Source organism: Anomaloglossus baeobatrachus, chromosome 2 (genome assembly GCF_048569485.1).
Source record: "Anomaloglossus baeobatrachus isolate aAnoBae1 chromosome 2, aAnoBae1.hap1, whole genome shotgun sequence".
Classification (NCBI taxonomy): Eukaryota; Metazoa; Chordata; class Amphibia; order Anura; family Aromobatidae; genus Anomaloglossus; species Anomaloglossus baeobatrachus.
The window spans coordinates 479,491,682-479,517,081 of NC_134354.1; the positions used below are offsets into that span (position 1 = coordinate 479,491,682).

Sequence of the window (25,400 nt, forward strand, 5' to 3'; positions counted from 1 at the left end):
ATAAGGCACTGTCTTATATTTTTTTTTTGCCCCAGAAAAAGCGCTAGGACTTATTTTCGAGGTAGGACTTATTCTCGGGCAAACACAGTTGAGGGAACGTTTGGGTCTCAAAAAATGCAGATCCCCCTTCACAGGAGAGTAATACTTACCAGAACCCGGGCATCTACGTCGCTCCGAGGTCCTCCTGCCATCTTTGGCTGGCGCACGCAGTAGGTATGTTAAATGCCATCCTCCCCAGTTTCTCGCTGACGCACACACACTCATGCATGCATACACACATCAGATCGCACACACAATCATACACACCAAATCCAGCAAAACAGATTGCTTCCGGTTGGTAGACAATCCTGCGACAAAGTGCAGTGGAACGCGAGAACCTATGAGTGGAATGCATAGAGCACCTGTGGGTGAAACACATAGATGCATTTCACCATCAGGACCTTCATGCGTTTTACCCGCAGGTCCTTGCGCTCCACTGCACTGCGTCCCAGGATTCACTATCGGCTGGAAGCAATCAATATCACTGGATATGGTGAGTGTGTATATGTGATCTGATGTGTGTGTGTGATCTGATGTGTGTGGGTGTGTGATCTGATGTGTGTGGGTGTGCGATCTGATGTGTGTGGGTGTGCGATCTGATGTGTGTGGGTGTGCGATCTGATGTGAGTGGGTGTGCGATCTGATGTGTGTGGGTGTGTGATCGGATGTGTGTTGGTGTGCGATCGGATGTGTGTGGGTGTGCGATTGGATGTGTGTGGGTGTGCAATCAACTGCCGGTCCTCACGATCGGCAGCCGGTGAGTATGATGGCGGGGTCTGCTGTCTTCTTTCTTTTCTCTTTTTGGAGTGTCTGCTTTCTATAATGAAGTGTCCTGCAGTATTCTTTAACTTTTTTAGCTGCATGGACACTTCATTATTGAACCGTGACTAGGGCTTATTTTCGGGGTAGGGATTATATTTAAGCCTTACCCCGAAAATGCTGAAAACTCCTGCTCGGGCTTATTTTTGGGTAAGGTTTATTTTTGGGGAAACATGGTATATACAGTACTCTGTTAACCCCTTAACGACCTTTGACGTACTGGGTACGTCACGGTGACATGGTGCTAAACGACCCATGACGTACCCAGTACGTCATGGCGAAATCGCGGTCCCGGAGCCCCGGGGAGTCCAATTTCTTTGATTAAACGGTAGATTCGGGAAGGAGGGGACCTCTGCCTGACCTTAGGAGGGGTGGTGCCTCCTCCCCGAACCTACAGAGGCTGTGATTGGCTGACAAACGCCGCTCAGCCAATTACAGTCACTGTAATGTTCCAGCCATTGAAAATGGCTGGAACATTTAAATCCAGCCCTGATCAGTGTTGCTGTAGCACTGGCCATTGGCTGGAGCTGGGTGATCGGTGTTTCACCCGCCCCCAGCTCTGATTGGAGAGACCGGTCTTGTGACCGATTTCTCCAATCAATGTGGATCTGGGGCCTGTGACCGTCCCTGGAAGCCGAGGAGAGCGGTGCCCATCGGTAAGTTGCTGCCCCCGCCGCCCGCCCCTGTCCCTGATCGCCCTGCCAGCCCCGCCGCTGTCTCCGATCGCCCTGCCGCTGCTCCCGATCCACCGCTGTCCCCGCCGCCACGCTCGCCACTGTCCCCGCCGCTGCTCCCGATCCACCGCTGTCCCCGCCGCCACGCTCGCCACTGTCCCCGCCGCTGCTCCCGATTCACCGCTGTCCCTGCCGCCACGCTCGCCACTGTCCATGCCGCTGCTCCCGATCCACCGCCGCCACGCTCGCCACTGTCCCCGCCGCCATGCTCGCCACTGTCCACGCTCGCCACCGCTCCCGATCCACCGCTGTCCCCACTGCCACGCTCGCCACTGTCCCTGCCGCCGCTCCCGATCCACCGCTGTCCCCGCCACCACGCTCGCCACTGTCCCCGCCGCCGCTCCCGATCCACCGCTGTCCCCGCCGCCACGCTCGCCACTGTCCCCGCCACCGCTCCCGATCCACCGCTGTCCCCACTGCCACGCTCGCCACTGTCCCTGCCGCCGCTCCCGATCCACCGCTGTCCCCGCCACCACGCTCGCCACTGTCCCCGCCGCCGCTCCCGATCCACCGCTGTCCCCGCCGCCACGCTCGCCACTGTCCCCGCCGCCCGTCGCACCCACCTTTTTCAGCCGCTGCTGCCCCCGAATCGGCCCCCACTGTTCCCGATCGGCGGCCGCCACCTCCTTCATTGGCTGCCCCTTCTCCATCGCCACTACACCTCCTATCCCTCCATGTGCTGCAAGCCACCCTCCCCCCACATGTGGGGGGAGGGTGGCTTGCAGCACATGTGGGGGGAGGGTGGCTTTCAGCACATGTGGGGGGAGGGTGGCTTGCAGCACATGTGCTGCAAGCCACCCTCCCCCCACATGTGCTGCAAGCCACCCTCCCCCCTCCATGTTCTGGGGGCCACCCTCCCCCCGGGGCCCCCCCTCCTCCATGTGCCATCTCTCTCTCCCATCAGACTCTGCCCCCCTCCCCGATCTGCTGCCTGCTCTCTCCCATCCTCTTCATCTACTGCCCCCTCTCACACTCCTCAATCTGTTGCCTCCTTCATCATCTGGCCCCCAGAACATGGAGGGGGGAGGGTGGCTTGCAGCACATGTGGGGGAGGGTGGCTTGCAGCACATATGCTGCAAGCCACCCTCCCCCCACATGTGCTGCAAGCCACCCTCCCCCCTCCATGTTCTGGGGGCTACCCTCCCCCCGGGGCCCCCCCTCCTCCATGTGCCATCTCTCTCTCCCATCAGACTCTGCCCCCCTCCCCGATCTGCTGCCTGCTCTCTCCCATCCTCTTCATCTACTGCCCCCTATCACACTCCTCAATCTGTTGCCTCCTTCATCATCTGGCCCCCAGAACATGGAGGGGGGAGGGTGGCTTGCAGCACATGTGGGGGAGGGTGGCTTGCAGCACATATGCTGCAAGCCACCCTCCCCCCACATGTGCTGCAAGCCACCCTCCCCCCTCCATGTTCTGGGGGCTACCCTCCCCCCGGGGCCCCCCCTCCTCCATGTGCCATCTCTCTCTCCCATCAGACTCTGCCCCCCTCCCCGATCTGCTGCCTGCTCTCTCCCATCCTCTTCATCTACTGCCCCGTCTCACACTCCTCAATCTGTTGCCTCCTTCATCTGCTGCCTCTTCTGTCTGCTGTGATCCTGCTGCCTAGATCCATCCTGTAAGGTAGGTATCCCCATCTCACCTCCCTCCCCCCCCCCATCCTCCGCCGCTCCTCCATCCGCTGCGCCCTTTCCCATCTCACCTCCTCCCCCCCCATCCTCCGCCGCTCCTCCATCCGCTGCGCCATTTCCCATCATCCATCCGCTGCGCCCTTTCCCATCTTCCATCTGCTGCGCCCTTTCCCATCCTCTGCCGCTCCTCCATCCGCTGCGCCCTTTCCCATCATCCATCCGCTGCGCCCTTTCCCATCCTCTGCCGCTCCTTCATCCGCTGCGCCCTTTCCCATCTTCCATCCGCTGCGTCCTTTCCCATCCTCTGCCGCTCCTCCACCCGCTGCGCCCTTTCCCATCTTCCATCCGCTGCGCCCTTTCTCATCTGCCGCCTCGCCCTCTCGCATCACATTATCCAGCGCAGTTGCTCGCTTCCAGACTGCAGTGGATGATGCGATGCGAGACTCGTGCATTGCTCTCACGTTTGGCACTGGTCTTAGTGGCAGGCGCTCATATTTTTTTTTTTTTACTGATGTCTGTATTTTTTATTTCGCCAAACTAATTTTTTTGTATGGGGGGGTCTAGTTTCCAAAATGGGATCACATGTGGGGGAGCTCCATTGTTTAGGCACCTCAGGGGGTCTCCAAATGCAACATGGCGTCTGCTAATAATTCCAATCAATTTTACTGTGAAATGGCGCTCCTTCTCTTCTGAGCCCCGCCGTACGCCCAAACAATTGATTTCCACCACATATGAGGTACCTGTGTACTCAGGAGAAATTGCACAATACATTTTATGATGCATTTTTTCCTGATACCCTTGTGAAAAAAAAGCTACCTGTTTGAAAAAACAATTTTGTGGTAAAAAAAGGAATAAAATATTTTCACGGCTGAACATTACAAACGTTTGTGAAGCCTCCAGGGGTTCAAAGTGCTCACTAAACAGCTAGATAAATTCCATGAGGGGTCTAGTTTCCAAAGTGGGGTCAATTGTGGGGGAGATCCATTGTTTAGGCACTTCAGGGGGGTCTCCAAACGCAACATGGCGTCCGCTAATAATTCCAACCAATTTTGCTGTGAAATGGCGCTCCTTGCCTTCCGAGTCCTGCCGTGTGCCCAAACATTTGATTTCCACCACATATGGGGTATCTGCGTACTCAGGAGAAAATGCACAATACATTTTATGGTGCATTTTTTCCTGATACCCTTGTGATAAAAAAAAGCTATCTGGTTGAAGCAACAGTTTTGTGTTAAAAATTATTTTTTTTCTTTTCACGGCTCAACGTTATAAACTTCTGTGAAGCCCCCAGGGGTTCAAAGTGCACATCAAACATCTAGAAAAAATATTTGAGGGCTCTAGTTTCCAAAATGGGGTCACTTATGGGGGAGCTCCATTGTTTAGGCACCTCAGGGAGTCTTCAAACCAGACATGGCGTCTGCTAATGAGTGCAGCTAATTTTGCACTCAAAAATTCAAATGGCGCTCCTTGCCTTCCGAGTCCTGCTGTGTGCCCAAACATTTGATTTACACCACATATGGGGTATCTGTGTACTCAGGAGAAAATGCACAATACATATTATGGTGCATTTTTTCCTGATACCCTTGTGATAAAAAAAGCTACCTGGTTGAAGCAACAGTTTTGTGTTAAAAATATTTTTTTTTCTTTTCACGGCTCAACGTTATAAACTTCTGTGAAGCCCCCAGGTGTTCAAAGTGCACATCAAACATCTAGAACAAATATTTGAGGGCTCTAGTTTCCAAAATGGGGTCACTTATGGGGGAGCTCCATTGTTTAGGCACCTTAGGGAGTCTTCAAACCAGACATGGCGTCCGCTAATGAGTGCAGCTAATTTTGCACTCAAAAATTCAAATGGCGCTCCTTGCCTTCAGAGTACTGCCGTGTGCCCAAACATTTGATTTCCACCACATATGGGGTATCTGTGTACTCAGGAGAAAATGCACAATACATTTTATGGTGCATTTTTTCCTGATACCCTTGTGATAAAAAAAGCTACCTGGTTGAAGCAACAGTTTTGTGGTAAAAAAAATTTTTTTTCTTTTCACGGCTCAACGTTATAAACTTCTGTGAAGCCCCCAGGGGTTCAAAGTGCACATCAAACATCTAGAAAAAATATTTGAGGGCTCTAGTTTCAAAAATGGGGTCACTTATGGGGGCGCTCCATTGTTTAGGCACCTCAGGGAGTCTTCAAACCCAACATGGCGTCCGCTAATGAGTGCAGCTAATTTTGCACTCAAAAATTCAAATGGCGCTCCTTGCCTTCCGAGTCCTGCCGTGTGCCCAAACATTTGATTTCCACCACATATGAGGTATCTGCGTACTCAGGAGAAAATGCACGATACATTTTATGATTCATTTTTCCTGATACCCTTGTGAAAATACTAATTTTTATGGCTAAAGTAACATTTTTGTGTTAAAAAAGTAAAATTTTCATTTTTTCTTCTACATTGCTTTGGTTGCTGTGAAGCTCCTAAAGGGTTAATAAACTTCTTGGATGTGGTTTTGAGCAGAGTGAGGGGTGCAGATTTTAGAATGGGGTCACTTTTGGGTATTTTCTGTCGCTTAGGTTTCTCAAATCACTCCAAATGTGATGTGGTACCTAAAAATTTTTTTTTTGTAAATTTTGTTGGAAAAATGAGAAATTGCTGATGAACTTTGAACCCTTCTAACTTCCTAACGGAATTTTTTTTTTTTTCAAAAATTGCGCTGGTGTAAAGCAGACAAGTGGGAAATGTTATTTAGTAACTATTTTTTGTGACATAGCTCTCAGATTTATGGGCATAAAATTTCAAATTTTGAAAATTGCAAAATTTTCAAAATATTCGCCAAATTTCCGAAATTTTCACAAATAAACGCAAAACATATCGGCCTAAATTTACCACTGACATGAAGTACAATATGTCACGAAAAAACAATGTCAGAATCGCCAGGATCCGTTGAAGTGTTCCAAAGTTATAACCTGTCAAAGTGACACTGGTCAAAATTGCAAAAAATGGCCGGGTCTTTAAGGTGAAAACAGGCTGGGGGCTGAAGGGGTTAAAGCAAAGGGTTTGAAACAAAGTCCACAGTAGTTATAAAACAGGTAGATATAAAGTATGCTGTGGTATACACAGAAATGATAAGCACAGGCACAATAAGAGAAAATTAACAAAAACAAATAGGTATAACAATAGACTTCTCAATACCTGCTGAGTAAGGGTGTTATATATAACTGTCTGAGTACCACTGGTGCAATCCTGATGTTTGACAGTTTAGACAAGTGGCGTGGCTGAGGCACTGGACTGAACTGTGTGCTCTCCAATGCTGCTAGCAGTAGACCTCTGCATCAACGGAAACTTGTCAGATCTAGCTTATAATAAAGAGCATGTAAAAACGCTCAATGGCAAGAAAACCGGCCACAGTTTATAAGACTGCACAGATGGCCGGTATCTTAGGCAAAGAGCAGTACGCAATAATGATAAAACCCCCTTAACGTGTGCATCATTCTGGACTTAAAGCATAACCGTGCTTTTAATTTTTATTTCAGAAATCAGTAGTACACAGAAAAAAATCAACTTTGTAATATTTCTTATCAGACAAATCTGCTTCTCTCTCTGCCTGAATTGATCAGTCATTATCAAAATTCTCAGCTCTAAGGTAAAATCTGTATTCAGGAAAGACTTTCCCATTACTGAGATAGGAGATGGCAGTTGGTGCTGATGAGATTCTATGGAGATAGAAGAGGGAGGGGGCGGAGCTCTGCCTTTAGCTCCTCCCTCTGCCTCTAGTTTCTCCCTCCCCCGTCGTCATCAAATCTCATCAACACCAACTGCCATCTCCTATCTCAGAAATGGGAAAGTCTTCACTGAATACAGATTTTTCGTCAGAATTGAGAATTTTGATAATGACTGATCAATTCTAGCAGAGAAAAAGCAGATTGATAACATATATTACAAAGTTGCTTATTTTCATGCCTACTCCTGATTCATAAAATTATAATGACGGTTAAGTTTTAGAGGTGTTTTACAGACATAAAAAAATGTGGGCTGTCTGTACATTTAAAGAGTCCATAAACCCCCATTTCATCTTTATTTTTGCTTTTCCTTCGCTCCTCTTTAGCCCTCTGTGAACATCCTTGTGTTTTGTTATTGTTTACATCCTGAAATACCTGCCATCTCTCCCTTTATAACTCTAGTCTACATTTCAGAGGAGAAGAGGCAGAGTATTTTCTGTCCCACAGCTCACAAACTACCCACGCTTAGTGTCTGCCCACTGCCCCTACAAAGCATCATCCTGAGACTCCTATACAGTCTCAAGATGGATAAATTGCTGCGCACACATTTTCTTCTTCCTAACATTCTTCCCACTTTAGGCTATGTGCACACTGGGAAATGGAATTTTCTTGAGAAAGTTCTGCATGCTCTCAAAGATTACCGCACCCGCGGTAAAAAACCGCGGGAAACCACACCCGAAAACCGCATGCGGTTTGCTGCGGTTTTACCGCGGTATTGATCGCGGTATTGCCGCGGTTTTGCCGCGTGCGGGTTGGGATGTGCTTTATTGCATTCAATGCAATAAAGCACATTGAAAAAAAAAAAAGTCATTTAATTCTGAGATAGTAGATAGATAGACAGAAGAATAGATAGAGGGATAGATAGATAGACAGACAGATAGAGGGATAGATAGAGGGATAGAGGACAGATCGCTGCATTTCCCACGGTCGGCAGTGAGTTCACATTACCGGCCGTGGGAAATGACCGGTAATTACCTCTGCTGTCTGCTGCTTTCAGTCAGCGCTGTGTCTGTGACAGTCGCGGCTGGATGTAAGCAGCGCAGGACCTGTGGATTACGCCGGAGCGGTGGATTACGCCGGAGCTTTGGTGCGGGAGGGGTTAATAAAATGGTGAACGAGGCTTATTTGTTTTATTTAAAATAAAGGATTTTTCGGTGTCTGTGTTTTATTCACTTTACTTACGGGTTGATCATGTCAGCTGTCTCATAGACGCTGCCATGATCAAGCCTGGAGTTAATGGCGGTGATCCCCCACCATCATTAACCCCTTGTATTACCTTGCTGCCACTGCTACACGGCAGCAAGAAGAGCCGGGGACACGCCGGTGCTGCCGCATAATGCATGCGACAGTCCCGGGGCAGCTGCGGCTGATATTCTTGGCTGCGGGAGGGGGAGTGAGGCGGGGGACATTAACCCTGCCCCTCTCCCTCCCCAGCCTGAGAATACCGGGCCGCCGCTGTGTGCTTACCTCGGCTGGATGGTAAATATGCAGTGGAGCCCACGTTCTTTGTTTTCTATATTTCCGTTTTCTTTCTATGTGTGTTCTATGTGTCTGTGATGTCTATCTGTGTCTGTGATGTGTTTGTGTTTACTCTCTGCTTTGTTTCCTCTTCCTGTAATGACATCACTTCCCTGCAAACTGCAGACAAGCGATGTACATTACCGGAGGTAAACCGCGAAATACCGCAGGGAATAACGCAGGAAAACGCAGTGAACCGCACAGAATTTGCTGCCTGCGTTATTCCCTGTGGGATTTCATGATTAACATTGGAGTCAATGGAGTGAAATCCCGCAGCGATGTGCGGAAAAGAATTGACATGCACTTGTTTTTGCTGCGGGATTCCCGCAGCAAAACATGCAGCTGTCAAATTCCGCCCAGTGCGCACAGGATTTTTTTTCTCCATAGGATTTGCTGGTGATTCACTGCAGAGATGTTATGAACATTTTCTGCAGCGAAACATGCAGCAAATCCGCAGAAAATCCGCAGCAAAATCCGGTAAGTGCGCACATAGCCTTACCTAGTTTGTGCTGTCGTGACATTCTCCTAGAATGAGTAAACGAACAATGAGTCATATAATGGATTCATTTTTCTAATGTAAACAACTACTCTACAACACTCAGCACCATCTCCTGTGGATAAAGATTAGTTGTTCTGCAGGGAGCCAGCAATGTGCCTTTTCTGCCCTTTCTCCCTGTGACACTGACCCCATAGGCACACAATCCCCATTTGATATTAGCACTAACTCTGTTGAAATTCCACCTAGATGTCAATTATAGAGAATTAGTTAAGAAACAAGACACCATGACTTGGCACAGCTCTAAAACCACTTCCTTGTCTTCTGATATACAGTACTTTTTACAAACAGTATGTTAATGAAAAAACTTCTGCTAAAAAATGTTATATCCTTTAATTTTAGTTCCTTTACCTGAGGAGTTCTGATTTCATGTACATTAGGCTAAACCATTCTAAAATGGAACGTTGTGCAACTTTCTAACATACTTGAATTTCAATTCCTGGCTGTGATGCTCAATCACTAGGTGTCACTAGATAGAACTAGTCAGTAGAGAATACAGGCGTAGTCAAACAAGCCAGGGTCGGAAAGCGGAAGGAAACAACAGGATACAGGGCGCTGGCAGAGATGTGATCGGGGTACAAGCCGGAGATCAGGAGCCAGGAGGTAAAGTAAGGAACACAGGGCGAAAGCGGAGACAAGGTTGGGGTACAAGCCGGAGGTCTGGAGCCAGAAGGTAACGTCAAAGTCAGGGGAGACGAGCGAAGAAGGGTAACTAAGGTCCGGGGTCGAGAGACAAGATCTGAACAGTACACTTACGGGAGCCAGAAGCACCTACTGTGGAACAGGAACTACTACTGGTGGCATTCTGGGTGAGGTTGCTCCCTAATGAAGCAGAGCAATCGCCCAGAACAAGGCGCCTGTGAACAGACCCCTCCCAGCACCAACGCAGGACTCGAGGCTAGGAAACAACCCGTCCCCAGGAGCTTAATACAACAACGGAGCATCAGCTCTTCAGGAGAGCAAAGCATCGCAAATCAGAACCATGACACTGGCCATTTTGAACATGTCTGCTTTCTATCTTCAAAACTCGAATTGACAGCTGAGGCTAAAATTGTATCCCATAGAGGAGAAGGCCTCTAACTATGAGCCAAAACCGAGGATTTAAAATTTGTTCCTAAAATCCCTGATATATACATTTGATATACTAAATGCATGGGTATTCCAGATAATACTAATAGGTTGCCACTATTAAAATTAAATTGATTACATCCCATCCCAGTCTGTAAAGATATAAAACTGTTCACTTTCATGAATTGGCTGATTCCTTCTTTTTAGACATGCCCAATAACATTTCAGTAGGTAAGGCACTCTGCACAGAATCGGATGATGACTTATATGCAACTATAAATTAGTTTCTATGCTTCATGAAGCAATTTATGGTTTATAAAAATGATAAAAGATACCTGTCACTTTGGAGTCCAATGGTTTCTCCCTGGGTTGCTGGCTGAGAAAAAAAACAGAGTAGGAAAATTTACTTTGTGTTCTAAAGCAAAGCAGCAACTTCATCATCTGACTTCCTATTCAAACACTTCACACTGCACCTTTTGATTTACACAATAAACAAGTACATGAAAAAATGACCAGTCTATCTACTGCAGCAGCAATTCTGTCTACAACACATGATATCTGATGAATCTATATAGCCGGGACACAAAGTACAGTAAAAAAAAAATGTAAGTGAGCCCTTTGAAATTATCCATACTTCTACATTAATAAAAATAGAGTCTGACTATACACTGGGTACGGAAAGTATTCAGACCCCTTTAAATTTTTCACTCTGTTTCATTGCAGCTATTTTGTAAATTCAAAAAAAGTTCATTTTATTTCTCATTAATGTACACTCTGCACCCCATCTTGTCAGAAAAAAACAAATGTAGACATTTTTGCAAATTTATTAAACAAGAAAAACTGAAATTTCACATGGTGAAAAGTATTCAGACCCTTTGCTCAGACACTCATATTTTAGTCACATGCTGTCCATTTGCTTATGATCCTCCTTGAGATGGTGCTACTCCTTCATTGGAGTCCAGCTGTGTTTAATTAAACTGATAGTACTTGATTTGGAAAGGCACACACCTGTCTATATAAGACCTCACAGCTCATAGTGCATGTCAGACCAAAGGAGAATCATTAGGTCAAAGGAACTACCCAAGGAGCTCAGGGACAGAATTGTAGCAAGGTACAGATCTGGCCAAGGTTACAAAAGAATTTCTGCATTACTCAAGGTTCCTAAGAGCACAGTGGCCTCCATAATCCTTAAATGGAAGAAGTTTGTGACCACCAAAACTCTTCCTAGACCTGGCCGTCCAGCAAAACTAAGCAATCATGGGAGAAGAGCCTTGGTGTGAGAGGTAAAGAAGAACCCCAAGATCACTGTGGCTGAGCTCCGGAGATGCAGTAGGGAGATGGGAGAAAGTTCCACAAAGTCAACAGCAGCCTTCCACCAGTCGAGCCTTTATGGCAGAGTGGCCCGACGGAAGCCTCTTCTCAGTGCAAGACATATGAAAACCCACATAGTTTGCAAAAAAAAAACACATGAAGGACTCCTAGACTATTAGAAATAAGATTATAAGATTCTCTGGTCTGATGAGTTGAAAATAGAACTTTTTGGTGGTAATTATAAGCGGTATGTGTGGAGAAAACCAGGCACTGCTCATTGTGGAGACACGGGGCTCAGTGGGTGCTCTCGTCCGCTAAAACCCGCCGCCTCTAGAAAGACAGCGTGGCTCAGGGCTCATCCCAACTGAACGCCGGCCTCCTTAACCATGGGCGTAACACTACTCAGACAACACAGGGTGAGGGAATCACAATAATTAGACTTTATTGGATCCCCAAACAATTAACGGCACATAACACATAACCAGCAAAACACAAATGTAACCGGCAACAGAGTCTCACCCTTCTGCTGGCTCACCAGGGATTTAGAATGTCCATGCCTCAGAGGTCCCAGGGCTATTTACTCTAATCCAGCAGCACCCCACGTTTGGCGGGCACCCACCGAGAAAGGAATAATGCCAGATTTAGGAAGCTGTGTGAGGTCTGCAAAGTCTGTAGCAGGTGACTGAACTGTCCCAACCTGAGTGTCCTCCTTAGGTAGTCCTGGTATGATGATATAATCTTGGCAGCCGGAGTCGAAATCCCTAGACTGTGGATATGGTCTCCAATCGGAACCGGAGTCCCTAGATTGAAGCCACAGGGTATCCTGATCCTCTAGTCAGCTCCTAAGAGCTTAGACTGGATCCAATAGCATCCATCAACAACCCCATAGTGGCTTAAAGAAATCCCTTTTATAGCCACAGCCTTCCACTTGGATACACTGCGTCCTCATCGATTGGTTGGACAAGATTGCCTCTCCCATTGGATGAATCTCAAGCTGCATGGACAATGTTCATCCAAATGATGTCTACAGAAAGACTGAGGGTATACATGTAGTCTGGAATGCACAGACTAGACAATGACTACTAAGGTAATTACATTAGCAATACACAACTACAATACAATGAATACTGGAAGGGTCTAGAGAAACAATAGCTAAGCAAACATGACTTAGCACACATAAGAACAATACGTCTGGCTGAATGTTAAGAAACTTTAACCCATGAGAGGCATTGGGTGTCCTTGTTGTCACATTCCTCCCCCTTCTTAATATTAGCCAGACATGATAGGCTTCCGATCATCCTTCTCCTCTTGACGGCATTGTCCTTTTTAATGGTGAGGTCAGCAACAGAGGCTCGCATCTATACACCTCCCCCTGATTACCTTTCCCAGGTTGAGCAGCCATATTGCCGGCAAGCACTAAGGTGGGGTCCATGAGTTAGGCTTGCATACATTTCTTACTATCAATCTTTCCCCAGTCAATAGCCACAGTGTGGTTAGGCTTACTCACGGTTCTTAGCTCAGAAGTGGATGCTGGAGACTCGGAATGTGAATTATCCTTGGAAAAGATGTTAGAAAGATCCACATCAGGGTCCTGCTTGGCTTGGAAGTGGGTGATGGCTGCTTCAAACTGATTGGATAGTCCTTGTCCTAGGTTATTCTCCAAAAAGACTGGTGTGAGCAGGTAATCCCCAAGCCCCACTATCACTTCCCTCTGAGTGGTATCCGAAACAACAGGCTTGGTGGGGCCATCTATGAACCCTACTTCAACTTCCTCCTGGCTAGTCCCCGAAACAACAGGTGTGGGGAGGCTGTCCATAAACTCCATATGGACCTCTTCCTGGTCAGACCCCAAAGTAACTGGTGTGGGGACAGTGTCCATAAGCTCCACATCAGCCTTGCTCTGGTCAGTCTCCACGATGACAGAAATAGGGAGACTGTTCACAAATCCCACATAGCTCGCTTCCTGGTTAGTTCCCAAAGTACCAGGGGAGGGGATGCTGTTCATAAGCTCCACATCAGCCTTGCTCTGGTCAGTCTCCACAATGACAGGTGTGGGGAGGCTGTTCACAGGTCTCACATCAACCTCTCCCTGGTCATTTCCCAAAATATCTGGTGTGGGGACGGTGTCCATAAGCTCCACATCAGCCTTGCTCTCGTCAGTCTCCACAATGACCGGTATGGGGAGGCTGTTCACAAGCCCCACATCGATCACTTCCTGGTTGGTCCCCAAAATACCAGGTGTGGGGAGGCTGTCCACAAGCTCCACCTCGACCTCTCCCTGGTCGGTCGTTAGGTCCAACTGCACACATGCCAGAGGGATGTCTAAGCGCTGGCCCTCAGCCAGGGAGATGGATAATTGGGAATCTGGTAAAGGGTCTTCTGGGGAAACCATAACTGGGCTTACCAGGGTAATGGAGGAACCAGTGTCTCGTAGTCCCTGGCTCTTGACCGGCTGAGCTGGCAGATGGGCTCCAAGCATGCAGCCTCGGTTTTGGAGACAATCTTTATCTATATGTCCATGGCGCCCACATGTATAACAGCGCCATAGATTGGGCAAGTCACCGTCCCTGTTTGTAGTCCTTTGTTTTGGTGCAGCTTCTGCTGGGTAGCGGGACCATCCTTCTCGAGCGGCTGGTGCTAGCAATACGGCAGCTTGAATCCCATAAACATATTCCAGAACCCAAGCCCTCTCTTCTCTTGAGGATCTAGGCCCCAATGCATCCAACAACGCTGTTGCTTGGGCCATTTTGGACAAAGTTGATTCCCGATTGTCACTAGATCCATGATGTGGCACATATTTTAAATCCTCTGGGTCAATATCGGCGGGATCCTCATCGTCCTCTGCATCATTCTGGGCATCCCAACGAACTAATTTCTGGATCAAGTCCGACCGAGTCTCAGCGTTCCAGTAGATAATCTTTCGCCTCTGGCACAGATCCTGTAGCATCCATTTACTGCTGCGCTCGTAACTCCTCTCTGGTCCTTGTCCCATGGCTGAGCTGGTGGGGTTGGACATGGCAGCGTCCGAAACCTGAATGCCTCCCCTATGGCCTGCTGGGTATGCTTATGTGCCTCCCTGGTTGTTGAGCCCTGGACAGTGTCCACTAACACCAGTCCGCTGCAGCTCCCCTGGGTAAACCAGGCTGAGTAGTATCCCACCGCTGCCAATTGTGGAAACACGGGGCTCAGTGGGTGCTCTCGTCCACTAAAACCCGCCGCCTTTAGAAAGACAGCGTGGCTCAGGGCTCATCCCAACTGAACGCCGGCCTCCTTAACCGTGGGCGTAACACTAATCAGACAACACAGGGTGAGGGAATCACAATAATTAGACTTTATTGGATCCCCAAACAATTAATGGCACATAACACATAACCAGCAAAACACAAATGTAACAGGCAACAGAGTCTCACCCTTCCGCTGGCTCAACAGGGATTTAGAATGTCCATGCCTCAGAGGTCCCAGGGCTATTTACTCCAATCCAGCAGCACCCCGCTTTTGGCGGGCACCCACCGAGAAAGGAATAATGCCAGATTTAGGAAGCTGTGTGAGGTCTGCAAAGTCTGTAGCAGGTGACTGAACTGTCCCAACCTGAGTGTCCTCCTTAGGTAGTCTTGGTATGATGATATAATCCTGGCAGCCGGAGTCGAAATCCCTAGACTGTGGATATGGTCTCCAATCGGAACCAGAGTCCCTAGATTGAAGCCACAGGGTATCCTGAACACACTAGAGAGTCAGCTCCTAAGAGCTTAGACTGGATCCATCAGCATCCATCAACAACCCCCTGGTGGCTTAAAGAAATCCCTTTTATAGCCACAGCCTTCCACTTGGATACACTGCGTCCTCATCGATTGGTTGGACAAGATCGCCTCTCCCATTGGATGAATCTCAAGCTGCATGGACAATGTTCATCCAAATGATGTCTACAGAAAGACTGAGGGTATACATGTAGTCTGGAATGCACAGACTAGACAATGACTACTAAGGTAATTACATTAGCAATACACAACTACAATACAATGATTACTGGAAGGGTCTGGAGAAACAATAGCTAAGCAAACATGACTTAGCACACATAAGAACAATACGTCTGGCTGAATGTTAAGAAACTTTAACCCATGAGAGGCATTGGGTGTCCATGTCGTCACACTCATCACCTGCCCAATACAATCCCAACAGTGAAACATGGTAGTGGCAGCATCATGCTATTGGGGTGTTTTTCAACTGCAGGGACAGGACGACTGATTGCAATTGAAGGAAAGATGTATGTGGCCAAGTACAGAGATATCCTGGAAGAAAATCTCTTCTAGAGTGCTCTAGACCTCAGACTTGGCCAAAGCTTAACCTACCAACAAGACAATGACCCCAAGCACACGGCTAAAATAACAAAGGAGTGGCTTCAGAACAACTTTGTGACCATTATCGACTGGCCTAGCCAGAGCCCTGACCTAAACCTAAATGAGCATCTCTGGAGAGACCTGAAAATGGCTGTCCACCAACGTTCACCATCCAACCTGATGGAACTGGAGAGGATCTGCAAGGAAGAATGGCAGAGGATCCCCAAATCCAGGTGTGAAAAACTTGTTGCATCATTCCCAAGAAGACTCATGGCAGTACTAGCTCAAAAGGGTGTTTCTACTCAATACTGAACAAAGGGTCTGAATACTTATGACCATGTGATATTTCAGTTTTTATTGTTTAATAAATTTGAAAAAAATTCCATATTTCTGTTTTTTTTTTGTCAAGATGGGGTGTAGAGTGTACATTAATGAGGAAAAAAATGAACTTTTTTGAACTTACCAAATAGCTACAATGAAACAGAGAGTGAATAATTTAAAGGAGTCTGAATACTTTCCGTACCCACTGTATATAACCTAAGTCCCAAACATATACAAAGACAATCCAACTGAACAAATAACACTTATGTGGGTTTACCATGAATTTCTTTTACTGAGCACATTGATTAAATATCCACAAGGCAGTGAGAAATATTAAGTGAATCCTTGAATTCAGTGGATTGGTCACCAGTTTTCACAATAAGAACTGCATTATATTAGTAAATAGGTTTCTAAGACCTCATGAGGCGGGTGTCCTTACTTTGAAATCGATGTCAGAATAATCCCATATTCTTTTTTACAGTTTAAACTCAATCTCCACCCACCTATCCAGTCTGACAGCTCCTCAGTATTCATCCTACCAGCTGATGCTGCTGAAATCTCACACTGTTCAGTATAAGCTATAGGTCAGGGTGCGTGAGCAGAGATAGAATACAAATCGACTTCTGAGCTTCTCACTCTTTAGGTGCACTAATAAAATACTCATTCTGACAAGCATTTTCAAAACAAGTACAATTTATATTGTGAAATCTGGTGATAAATTTACTTTAACAACCTGAAGATTCTCCTTTAGAAACAATCACCCCACCAAATGTTTCCTGCAGATACAAACAGGATTTACAGAAGAAATTGTGGACCATTCTAACAGGATAATGTGTTTCAGTACAACAATATTTCTGAGTTGTTTTGTGGGTAGAGCCCTCTTCATGTTATGTGACACCATGGTTAGGCTTACTGTATAGAGGTGGTCCACTACAAAGCATAGTGGTCACATCGATTTAAAGCATGGAATGAAGGCTTTTTCTAAATAACTTCTTTTTCCAATTCAACCTGTGAGGGGCGCTATCATTGTCCACTCATCCCCATCACGTGACCCGGGTTGTTGTGACCTCTGATGTCAGGTGATGTCATGTCAACTTCCGTAATTTGAAGTTGACCCTGCATCACCGAGGTGGGACCCAGTCTCCCTGAGTGAATGGGCTGTGGGTGGAGTTTAATCGCACGTCACAGCATCTTGCGTGCTTGTGGCATTCTGCCAAGCAGCGAAGGTGAGAGCACAAAAGATGCTGGGCTTCACCCATAGCCCAGTCACTTAGGGAGACTAGCTCTCGCCTCGGTGATGCCGGGTCAGCTTCCAATTCCGGAAGGTGACATGACATCACCAGACATCAGAGGTCATGGCAGCCCGGGTCACGTGATGGGGAGGAACGGACAGTGATAGCTCCGCTCACAGTCTGAATTGAAAAAAGAAGGTATTTAGAAAAGGCCTTCTTTCTCAGCTTTAAATCAATGTGGCCACTATGCTTTGTAGTGGACAACCTCTTTAAGGTCAAGATTTTCACTTGACTGTTCAAAAACACAAATATTTTGTTCTTTTTCAAACATTCTTCAGTTGACTTACTTGTGTGATTTCAGACACTACATGACCAAAAAACTCTACAGAGATCATGGACTTCTGCTTTTATATTAATCTACAATCAAATGGTTTGATGCACATTTGAATGTATTGCTCCTTCAATGGTCAAATCATGATTGTTCCTTCCCGATGCTTTACAATTGGGATGAGTTTTTGGTGTTGGTATTGTGAGACTGTGACCGGGGTTATCTATGACGGCCGGTATGTCTCGCCCCGGTTGTGCTCACTCCATGATAGAAAGTAAATCCACTCTAGGGTTAATGCTGTTTCCCTACAGGCTGAAGGAAGGGTTAAATAGAATCAGGAACGAGGGCAGGTGTGCCGGGTGTGAGGGAGTGAACAGAACTCCCTGAGTTTTCTGCTGGAGAGGACATGTATTGTGTTATGGACTTTTGTTTGGACATTAAAACCGTGTGCTGTGAACCTTAATGCCTGGATCCCGTGTCTTCTGCTGCGCAGCCGACCGTGCTACCTCACATATGGTGGAGAATCGGCGGGCATGACAGCCGGTGAGGTGTAGCATCCATCCCTGGTGACCCAGCTGCGCATGTCCTGGATTCGAGCGGCTATACTACAGCCCAAACCCGGCGACGCCATGGAGGACATACTAAAGCATTTGGCTCAGGCTAATGCACAGCAGCAACAGACCAATGCACACCTGCTCCAATCCTTGCAAGTGCAGGAAAAAAAACTCCAAGAACAGTTGGATCAGGCCAATGCACGTCAGCAGCAATCCTTGCAAGTGCAGGTCAAAATGCACCAAGAACAGATGGAGCAGGCCAATGCACGTCAGCAGCAATCCTTGCAAGTGCAGGACAAAAGGCACCAAGAACAGATGGAGCAGGCCAATGCACGTCAGCAGCAAGCCTTGCAATTGCAGGAAAAAAGGCACCAAGAACAGATGGTTCTCCTGGCCAAGTCGATCCGTGCCGGACCGGCAGCAACAACCCCGGGACCGGGTGACGACGGCAGCGTCCGGAAAGCGGTGAGACAAGCGTTGCAAAAGATGACCCCGGGTGATGATGTGGAAGCGTTCCTGGCGGTGTTTGAGCGGGTGGCCGAGCGGGAAAAGCTGCCGACCCCGCAGTGGGCTGAGGTATTGTCGCCCTATCTGACGGGGGAACCCCAAAAAGCGTACCTGGACCTCTGTGCCGAGGACGCCATTGACTATGTGACCCTGAAAGCCGAAATACTGGCTCGGTTGGGGGTGAATACCTATGTACGGGCTCAGCGGGTAAATCAGTGGTTCTATGAGGAAGCCAAACCCGTACGCTCCCAGGCCTATGACTTGTTGCATCTTGTAAAAAAGTGGTTGCAGCCTGACACTCTGAGCCCGGCGCAAATGGTGGAAAGGGTAGTAGTGGATCGTTTTGTGCGCACTTTACCCGTCACCGTTCAACGGTGGGTCGGACAGGGTGACCCGAGTACCCTGGACCAATTAGTGTCCCTGGTAGAGCGGCATGTGGCTACGCAGGACTTGATACGGGACACTGAGACTTTGCGTACCGCCCGTCGGTCCGGCCCCTCCAAGCCTAGGGCCAAGGACCCACCGCTGACAACGGTACAGGAGTCCCCTACCGTCCCGTCTGAGGCCGCAGCAGCCATTCCTGAGGTCCGGAAGGTTCTGTACCCTAAACGACAACCCGTCAAGGGGGTTTCCGTCCCCATTAGATGTTGGCGGTGCCAGCGGGTGGGACATATGGAAGCCCAGTGTCCACTCACCACGGAGCCCATGGATTGTGGGGTTACCCGGCGGGGTTCAATGTATGCTCAGGTGGTGTGTACCGCTGACCTGGTCTCCCCAGAGACAGAGCCCCACTTGTGCCAAATACAGGTGAATGGATGTCCGGTTACAGGATTGTTGGATTCCGGAAGCTTAGTGACCCTTGTGCGATCCACCTTGAGAGCTAAAGTAAAGGCCACAGGACGCACCGTGGGGGTGGTTTGCATACATGGGGACCGCCGCGACTATCCCACGGGGATTGTCACCATCACAGCACCTTGCGGTCAGGTGCAACATGAGGTGGGACTTCTTAACACTCTTCCTTATGACGTGATCCTAGGAAGGGATCTGCCCTATTTTTGGACTTTATGGAAGGGACCCCCTAAGTCCCCTCAGATATTGGTCGGTCCGGGACCTGAGCCCTACAATCCTGAATCCGGGACACCTGCCGTAGGGGTCACCATGATAGGGACAGAGTGTGAACCCGATAGGTCGCCCCTAGAGGTATTGGCAGGAGAGGCTGAGACGGTCGAGCCCATCCCGGAGTTGGAGGCGTCCCCGGATACGTTTGGGACAGCCCAACTCCAGGACCCTACGTTAATACATGCCCGGAGTCGGGTGACAGTAGTTGACGGGGTGGCACAGCTGCCCGGTGCCCAGGTAAGGTACCCCCATTTCGCTCTTAAGCAGGATTTACTCTACCGGGTAGATGAAATACGGGGCGTAGGGGTAGAACAGTTGGTGGTGCCCCAGCCGCATCGCCGGCGGGTCCTCGACTTGGCTCATAAACACCTGATGAGTGGCCACCTAGGGGTCAAGAAAACGCAGGAGCGAATATTGCAAAGGTTCTATTGGCCCGGGGTCTTTGGGGAGGTAAAACGGTTCTGCGAAACCTGCCCGGAGTGTCAGCTTACTGCACCCCTGACCCATTTTCGCAGTCCGTTGGTACCGTTACCCATTATAGAAGTCCCTTTTGAACGGATAGGGATGGATCTGGTGGGGCCCCTCGTAAAGTCCGCTCGAGGGCACCAACACATCCTAGTGATCGTTGACTATGCCACCCGGTATCCCGAGGCGATACCTCTCAGACATACTGCAGCAAAGCTTATAGCTCGGGAGTTGTTTGCTGTGTTCTGCCGGGTGGGATTGCCCAAGGAGATCCTTACGGATCAGGGGACCCCATTCATGTCTAAAGTGACCAAAGAGCTATGCCGGCTACTCCAGATCAAGCAGTTGCGTACGTCTGTGTATCATCCTCAAACGGACGGTTTAGTCGAGCGTTTCAATAAAACCCTGAAAACCATGCTAAGAAGGGTGATTTCAAAAGACGGGAAAGACTGGGATATGATGCTTCCCTATTTGATGTTTGCCATACGAGAGGTGCCACAGGCATCCACGGGGTTTTCGCCTTTTGAATTGTTATACGGGCGACATCCCCGGGGATTGTTGGACCTGGCAAAGGAAACATGGGAACAAGAGCCCACCCCCCATAAAAGTGTGATTGAACACATTTTGGGTATGCAGAACTGCATAAGCGCGGTCATGCCAATTGTGAAGGAGCATTTACAGGAGGCTCAGGCCGCGCAAAGCGGCCGCTACAATAGACAAGCCACCGTGCGGACCTTTAAACCCGGGGATCGGGTGTTGGTATTGATCCCCACGGCGGAGAGCAAATTCCTGGCTCAGTGGCAAGGCCCCTACGAGATAAAGGAAAGAGTAGGGGTGGTTAACTATAAAGTATTGCAGCCCGGTAGGCGGAAACCTGAACAAATATACCATGTCAACCTATTAAAACCTTGGCAGGAACGGGAAAGCCTGATGGCTGTTTTTTCCCCACCTCCCTCCTCTTCGGGTCGTTCACATCCGGCTCCAGCGACCTCCGGAGAGGACGAACCGGAAGTAAGGATTGGAGAAGCCCTCACCAAGCAACAGAGGCGAGAGGCCAGACGGTTGGTTCAGCAGAACCCCGATGTCTTCTCCGAGCTGCCCGGTAGGACCAGTCTGATACGACATGATATTGTCACCGAGCCCCACCTGAAGGTACGCCTGAAGTCATACCGGGTACCGGAGGCTCGACGACAAGCCATATCGGAGGAAGTAAAGACAATGTTACGCCTGGGGGTCATCGAAAAATCCCGGAGTGAATGGGCTAGTCCGATTGTCCTAATACCAAAACCCGATGGCTCCTTAAGGTTCTGCAATGACTTTAGGAGATTGAACGAAATATCCAAGTTCGATCTCTACCCCATGCCCCGGGTGGATGAGCTGATTGATAGGCTGGGACAGGCGCGATATTTTACCACGCTCGACCTGACCAAAGGGTACTGGCAGGTGCCACTAACGGAGTCCGCCAAGGAGAAAACCGCTTTTGTTACGCCGGAGGGTCTCTTCCACTATGTTGTCTTGCCTTTTGGGTTACATGGCGCTCCGGCCACGTTCCAGAGGTTGATGGACTTAGTGCTGGAACCCCACCAGGCGTATGCATCAGCGTACCTGGATGACATCATTATTTACAGCTCCGATTGGCAGACCCACTTGGAACAGGTACAAGCGGTGGTGGACGCGCTTCGAACAGCCGGATTGACAGCCAATCCCAAGAAATGTGCATTGGGACTCACGGAAGCCCGCTACTTGGGCTACGTGATAGGCCAAGGAGTGATTAAGCCCCAAATTAACAAGGTTGAGGCGATCCAGAAGTGGCCTAGACCCCTGACCACGAAGCAGGTTAGGGCCTTCCTGGGTATCGTGGGGTACTACAGGAGGTTTGTAAAGGATTTTGCGGGACTATCAGCCCCCTTGACGGACCTTCTCAAAGGCAAGAAGTCCGTCATGGTGCGCTGGACTCCGCAGGCTGAGGACTCCTTCCGGGCCCTGAAGGGGGTCCTGTGCGGACAGCCCGTTCTTGTACACCCTGATTTCCGGAAGGAGTTCATAGTACAGACTGACGCCTCAGAGGTCGGCCTGGGGGCAGTGCTGTCTCAGGTGGTTCAGGGGGAGGAACACCCCGTCACCTTCTTAAGTAGGAAGCTCACCCCTCCCGAGCGGAATTATAGCGTAGTGGAGAAGGAGTGCCTGGCGATCAAGTGGGCCTTGGAGTCCCTCCGCTATTACCTGCTGGGACGGCAGTTTCGCTTGGTGACGGATCACTCTCCGCTGGTCTGGATGAGGTCCGCCAAGGAACGGAATGCCCGGGTTACCCGGTGGTTCCTTTCTCTGCAGAACTTCCGGTTTACGGTTGAACATAGGGCCGGTAGGTTGCAGGGCAACGCCGATGCCTTGTCCCGCGGCCCATGTTTGATGGCGGGAGTTCAACCCCGCACGCTTGAACTGAGGGGGGGGGTATGTGAGACTGTGACCGGGGTTATCTATGACGGCCGGTATGTCTCGCCCCGGTTGTGCTCACTCCATGATAGAAAGTAAATCCACTCTAGGGTTAATGCTGTTTCCCTACAGGCTGAAGGAAGGGTTAAATAGAATCAGGAACGAGGGCAGGTGTGCCGGGTGTGAGGGAGTGAACAGAACTCCCTGAGTTTTCTGCTGGAGAGGACATGTATTGTGTTATGGACTTTTGTTTGGACATTAAAACCGTGTGCTGTGAACCTTAATGCCTGGATCCCGTGTCTTCTGCTGCGCAGCCGACCGTGCTACCTCACAGTATGCAGTGTTCTTTTTCTTACACATATAGAAAAAAAAAAGTCTTTGTTTACAACAGATTTGTCAGCAACGGCTCAGCTGACATTGTGTGCTGTTTAATTGGTACTTGCAATGTCAACTTTGTATGCACCGACAGGGCCATTAAGTATAATGGCGCAGACAGAGCAAGCGTATGCTCTGTCTTGCACAATTTTTGGGTGAATACGTTTTTTGCAGGCGGACACCTAAACGTAGTCTGCTACGTCTAGGCATCCACCTTTGCTTGGTTACCCAATGTGTACCTTGGTTACCAGCGTCCGTAGAAGCCGGCTCCATGCACATTCAGATCGTTGCTCTCTCACTGTCACACACATCGATGTGTGCTTCACAGCGGGAGAGCAACGACCAAAAAATGGTCTAGGACAGTGATGGCGAACCTATGGCACACGTGCCACATTGGGCACGCAGAGCCCTTTGTGTTGGCACGCACGCTGTCACCACACTGAGCCACGTTGAACTGCCGATATGATCGCGCCGGCAGTTCCACATGGTGTTTAGCAGAGGAGACATTTCTCCTCGCTCTGACACTCCTCCTTTCCTGGGCTGCAGGCCTGTTGCCTAGGAGACGGAGGAGCGTCACTCAGTAGGCGGCGCTGGTGTCTTGTGGCCGTGGTGGAGCTGCTGCTAGAAGGTGAGTTGTTTTTTTTTTTTAAGCTGTGTGCGGCTGTGCCAAGGTGTGGGGACAGTGCCAGCACGGGGGAAACATGGGAGCACGGGGCATGGAGAGCACAGGGAATGGAGCCCACAGGGTATATAAACAGAGCACGGGGCATGGAGAGCAGGGGGTATATAAACAGAGTACGGGGCATGGAGAGCACGGGGCATGGAGAGCACGGGGTATATAAACAGAACACGGGGCATGGAGAGCAGGGGGTATATAAACAGAGCACGGGGCATGGAGAGCACGGGGTATATAAACAGAGCACGGGGCATGGAGAGCATGGGGTATATAAACAGAGCACGGAGCATGGAGAGCACGGGCATGGAGAGCACGGGGCATGGAGAGCACGGGGCATGGAGAGCACGGGGTATATATACAGAGCACGGGGCATGGAGAACACGGGGTATATATACAGAGCACGGGGCATGGAGAGCACGGGGTATATAAACAGAGCATGGGGCATGGAGAGCACGGGGTATATATACAGAGCACGGGGCATGGAGAGCAGGGGGTATATATACAGAGCACGGGGCATGGAGAGCACGGGGCATGGAGAGCACGGGGTATATAAACAGAGCACGGGGCATGGAGAGCACGGGGTATATATACAGAGTATGGGGCATGGAGAGCAGGGGGTATATATACAGAGTACGGGGCATGGAGAGCAGAGGGTATATATACAGAGCACGGGGCATGGAGAGCAGGGGGTATATATACAGAGCACGGGGCATGGAGAGCAGGGGGTATATATACAGAGCACGGGGCATGGAGATCACGGGGTATATATACAGAACACGGGGCATGGAGAGCACGGGGTATATATACAGAGCACGGGGCATGGAGAGCAGGGGGCATGGAGAGCACGGGGCATGGAGAGCACGGGGTATATATACAGAGCACGGGGCATGGAGAGCAGGGGGCATAGAAACCGCACGGGGCATGGAGAGCACGGGGCATGGAGAGCACGGATCATGGAGAGCAGGGGGCATATAAACAGAGCACGGGGCATGGAGAGCAGGGGGTATATATACAGAGCACGGGGCATGGAGAGCACGGGGCATGGAGAGCACGGGGTATATAAACAGAGCACGGGGTGTGAAGCCCCGCCGGTGTTGTGTCGGTGCATACCTTCAGGGACTCCACGTAGCTGGTGCTGGTCACAGGTAGGGAATCTTCAGTTTTGATCGTGACGCCACTCTCAGATTTGCGGTCAGAGGGGACCGCCACTGCAGATTAGGAGGCACCTGGGGCTGATGGTGGGTGCAGTCGGGTGTAGTGGCCTCCTGAGAGTGAGGCAAGCCCCAGGGCCCTTTGTAAAGCTGTAGTACCACAAGTCGCAGAATGACCACACACAGGCAGAGTGTCTTTCAGGGTTTTTACTCACTTCAGGTGGCAGGGTGAGTAACCCGGGCGTAGCTGGGATGAACCAGGTGGGAACCAGGTATCCTTCCGGCTGACTGTATGAGGGTGACTACAAACTCGCCTTCCTTAGCCCTTGGTGGTTTGGGGTGACCCCGACTTTGAGTCCCTATGGGGGTCACCCAGGGAAGATGCTCCAAGCCTCTCTCCCCTTCTTGTGTTGCCGTGTGCTTGTTCCCCGGGCCAGGCCACTCCAGCCTCTTGCCTCCTGT

General features: G+C 49.5%; 1 protein-coding gene across 2 annotated transcripts in view; it reads right to left on the bottom strand.

Annotated features, from left to right (window-relative positions):
• Positions 1-25,400, bottom strand: part of AFF3 (ALF transcription elongation factor 3) — a 731,240-nt gene that overhangs the window by 161,701 nt on the left and 544,139 nt on the right. For both annotated transcript variants that reach the window (XM_075336411.1, XM_075336412.1), the window contains exon 7: positions 10,468-10,508. In XM_075336411.1, coding sequence (XP_075192526.1) covers positions 10,468-10,508 — 41 coding nt within the window. The remainder of the gene's footprint in view (positions 1-10,467; positions 10,509-25,400) is intronic.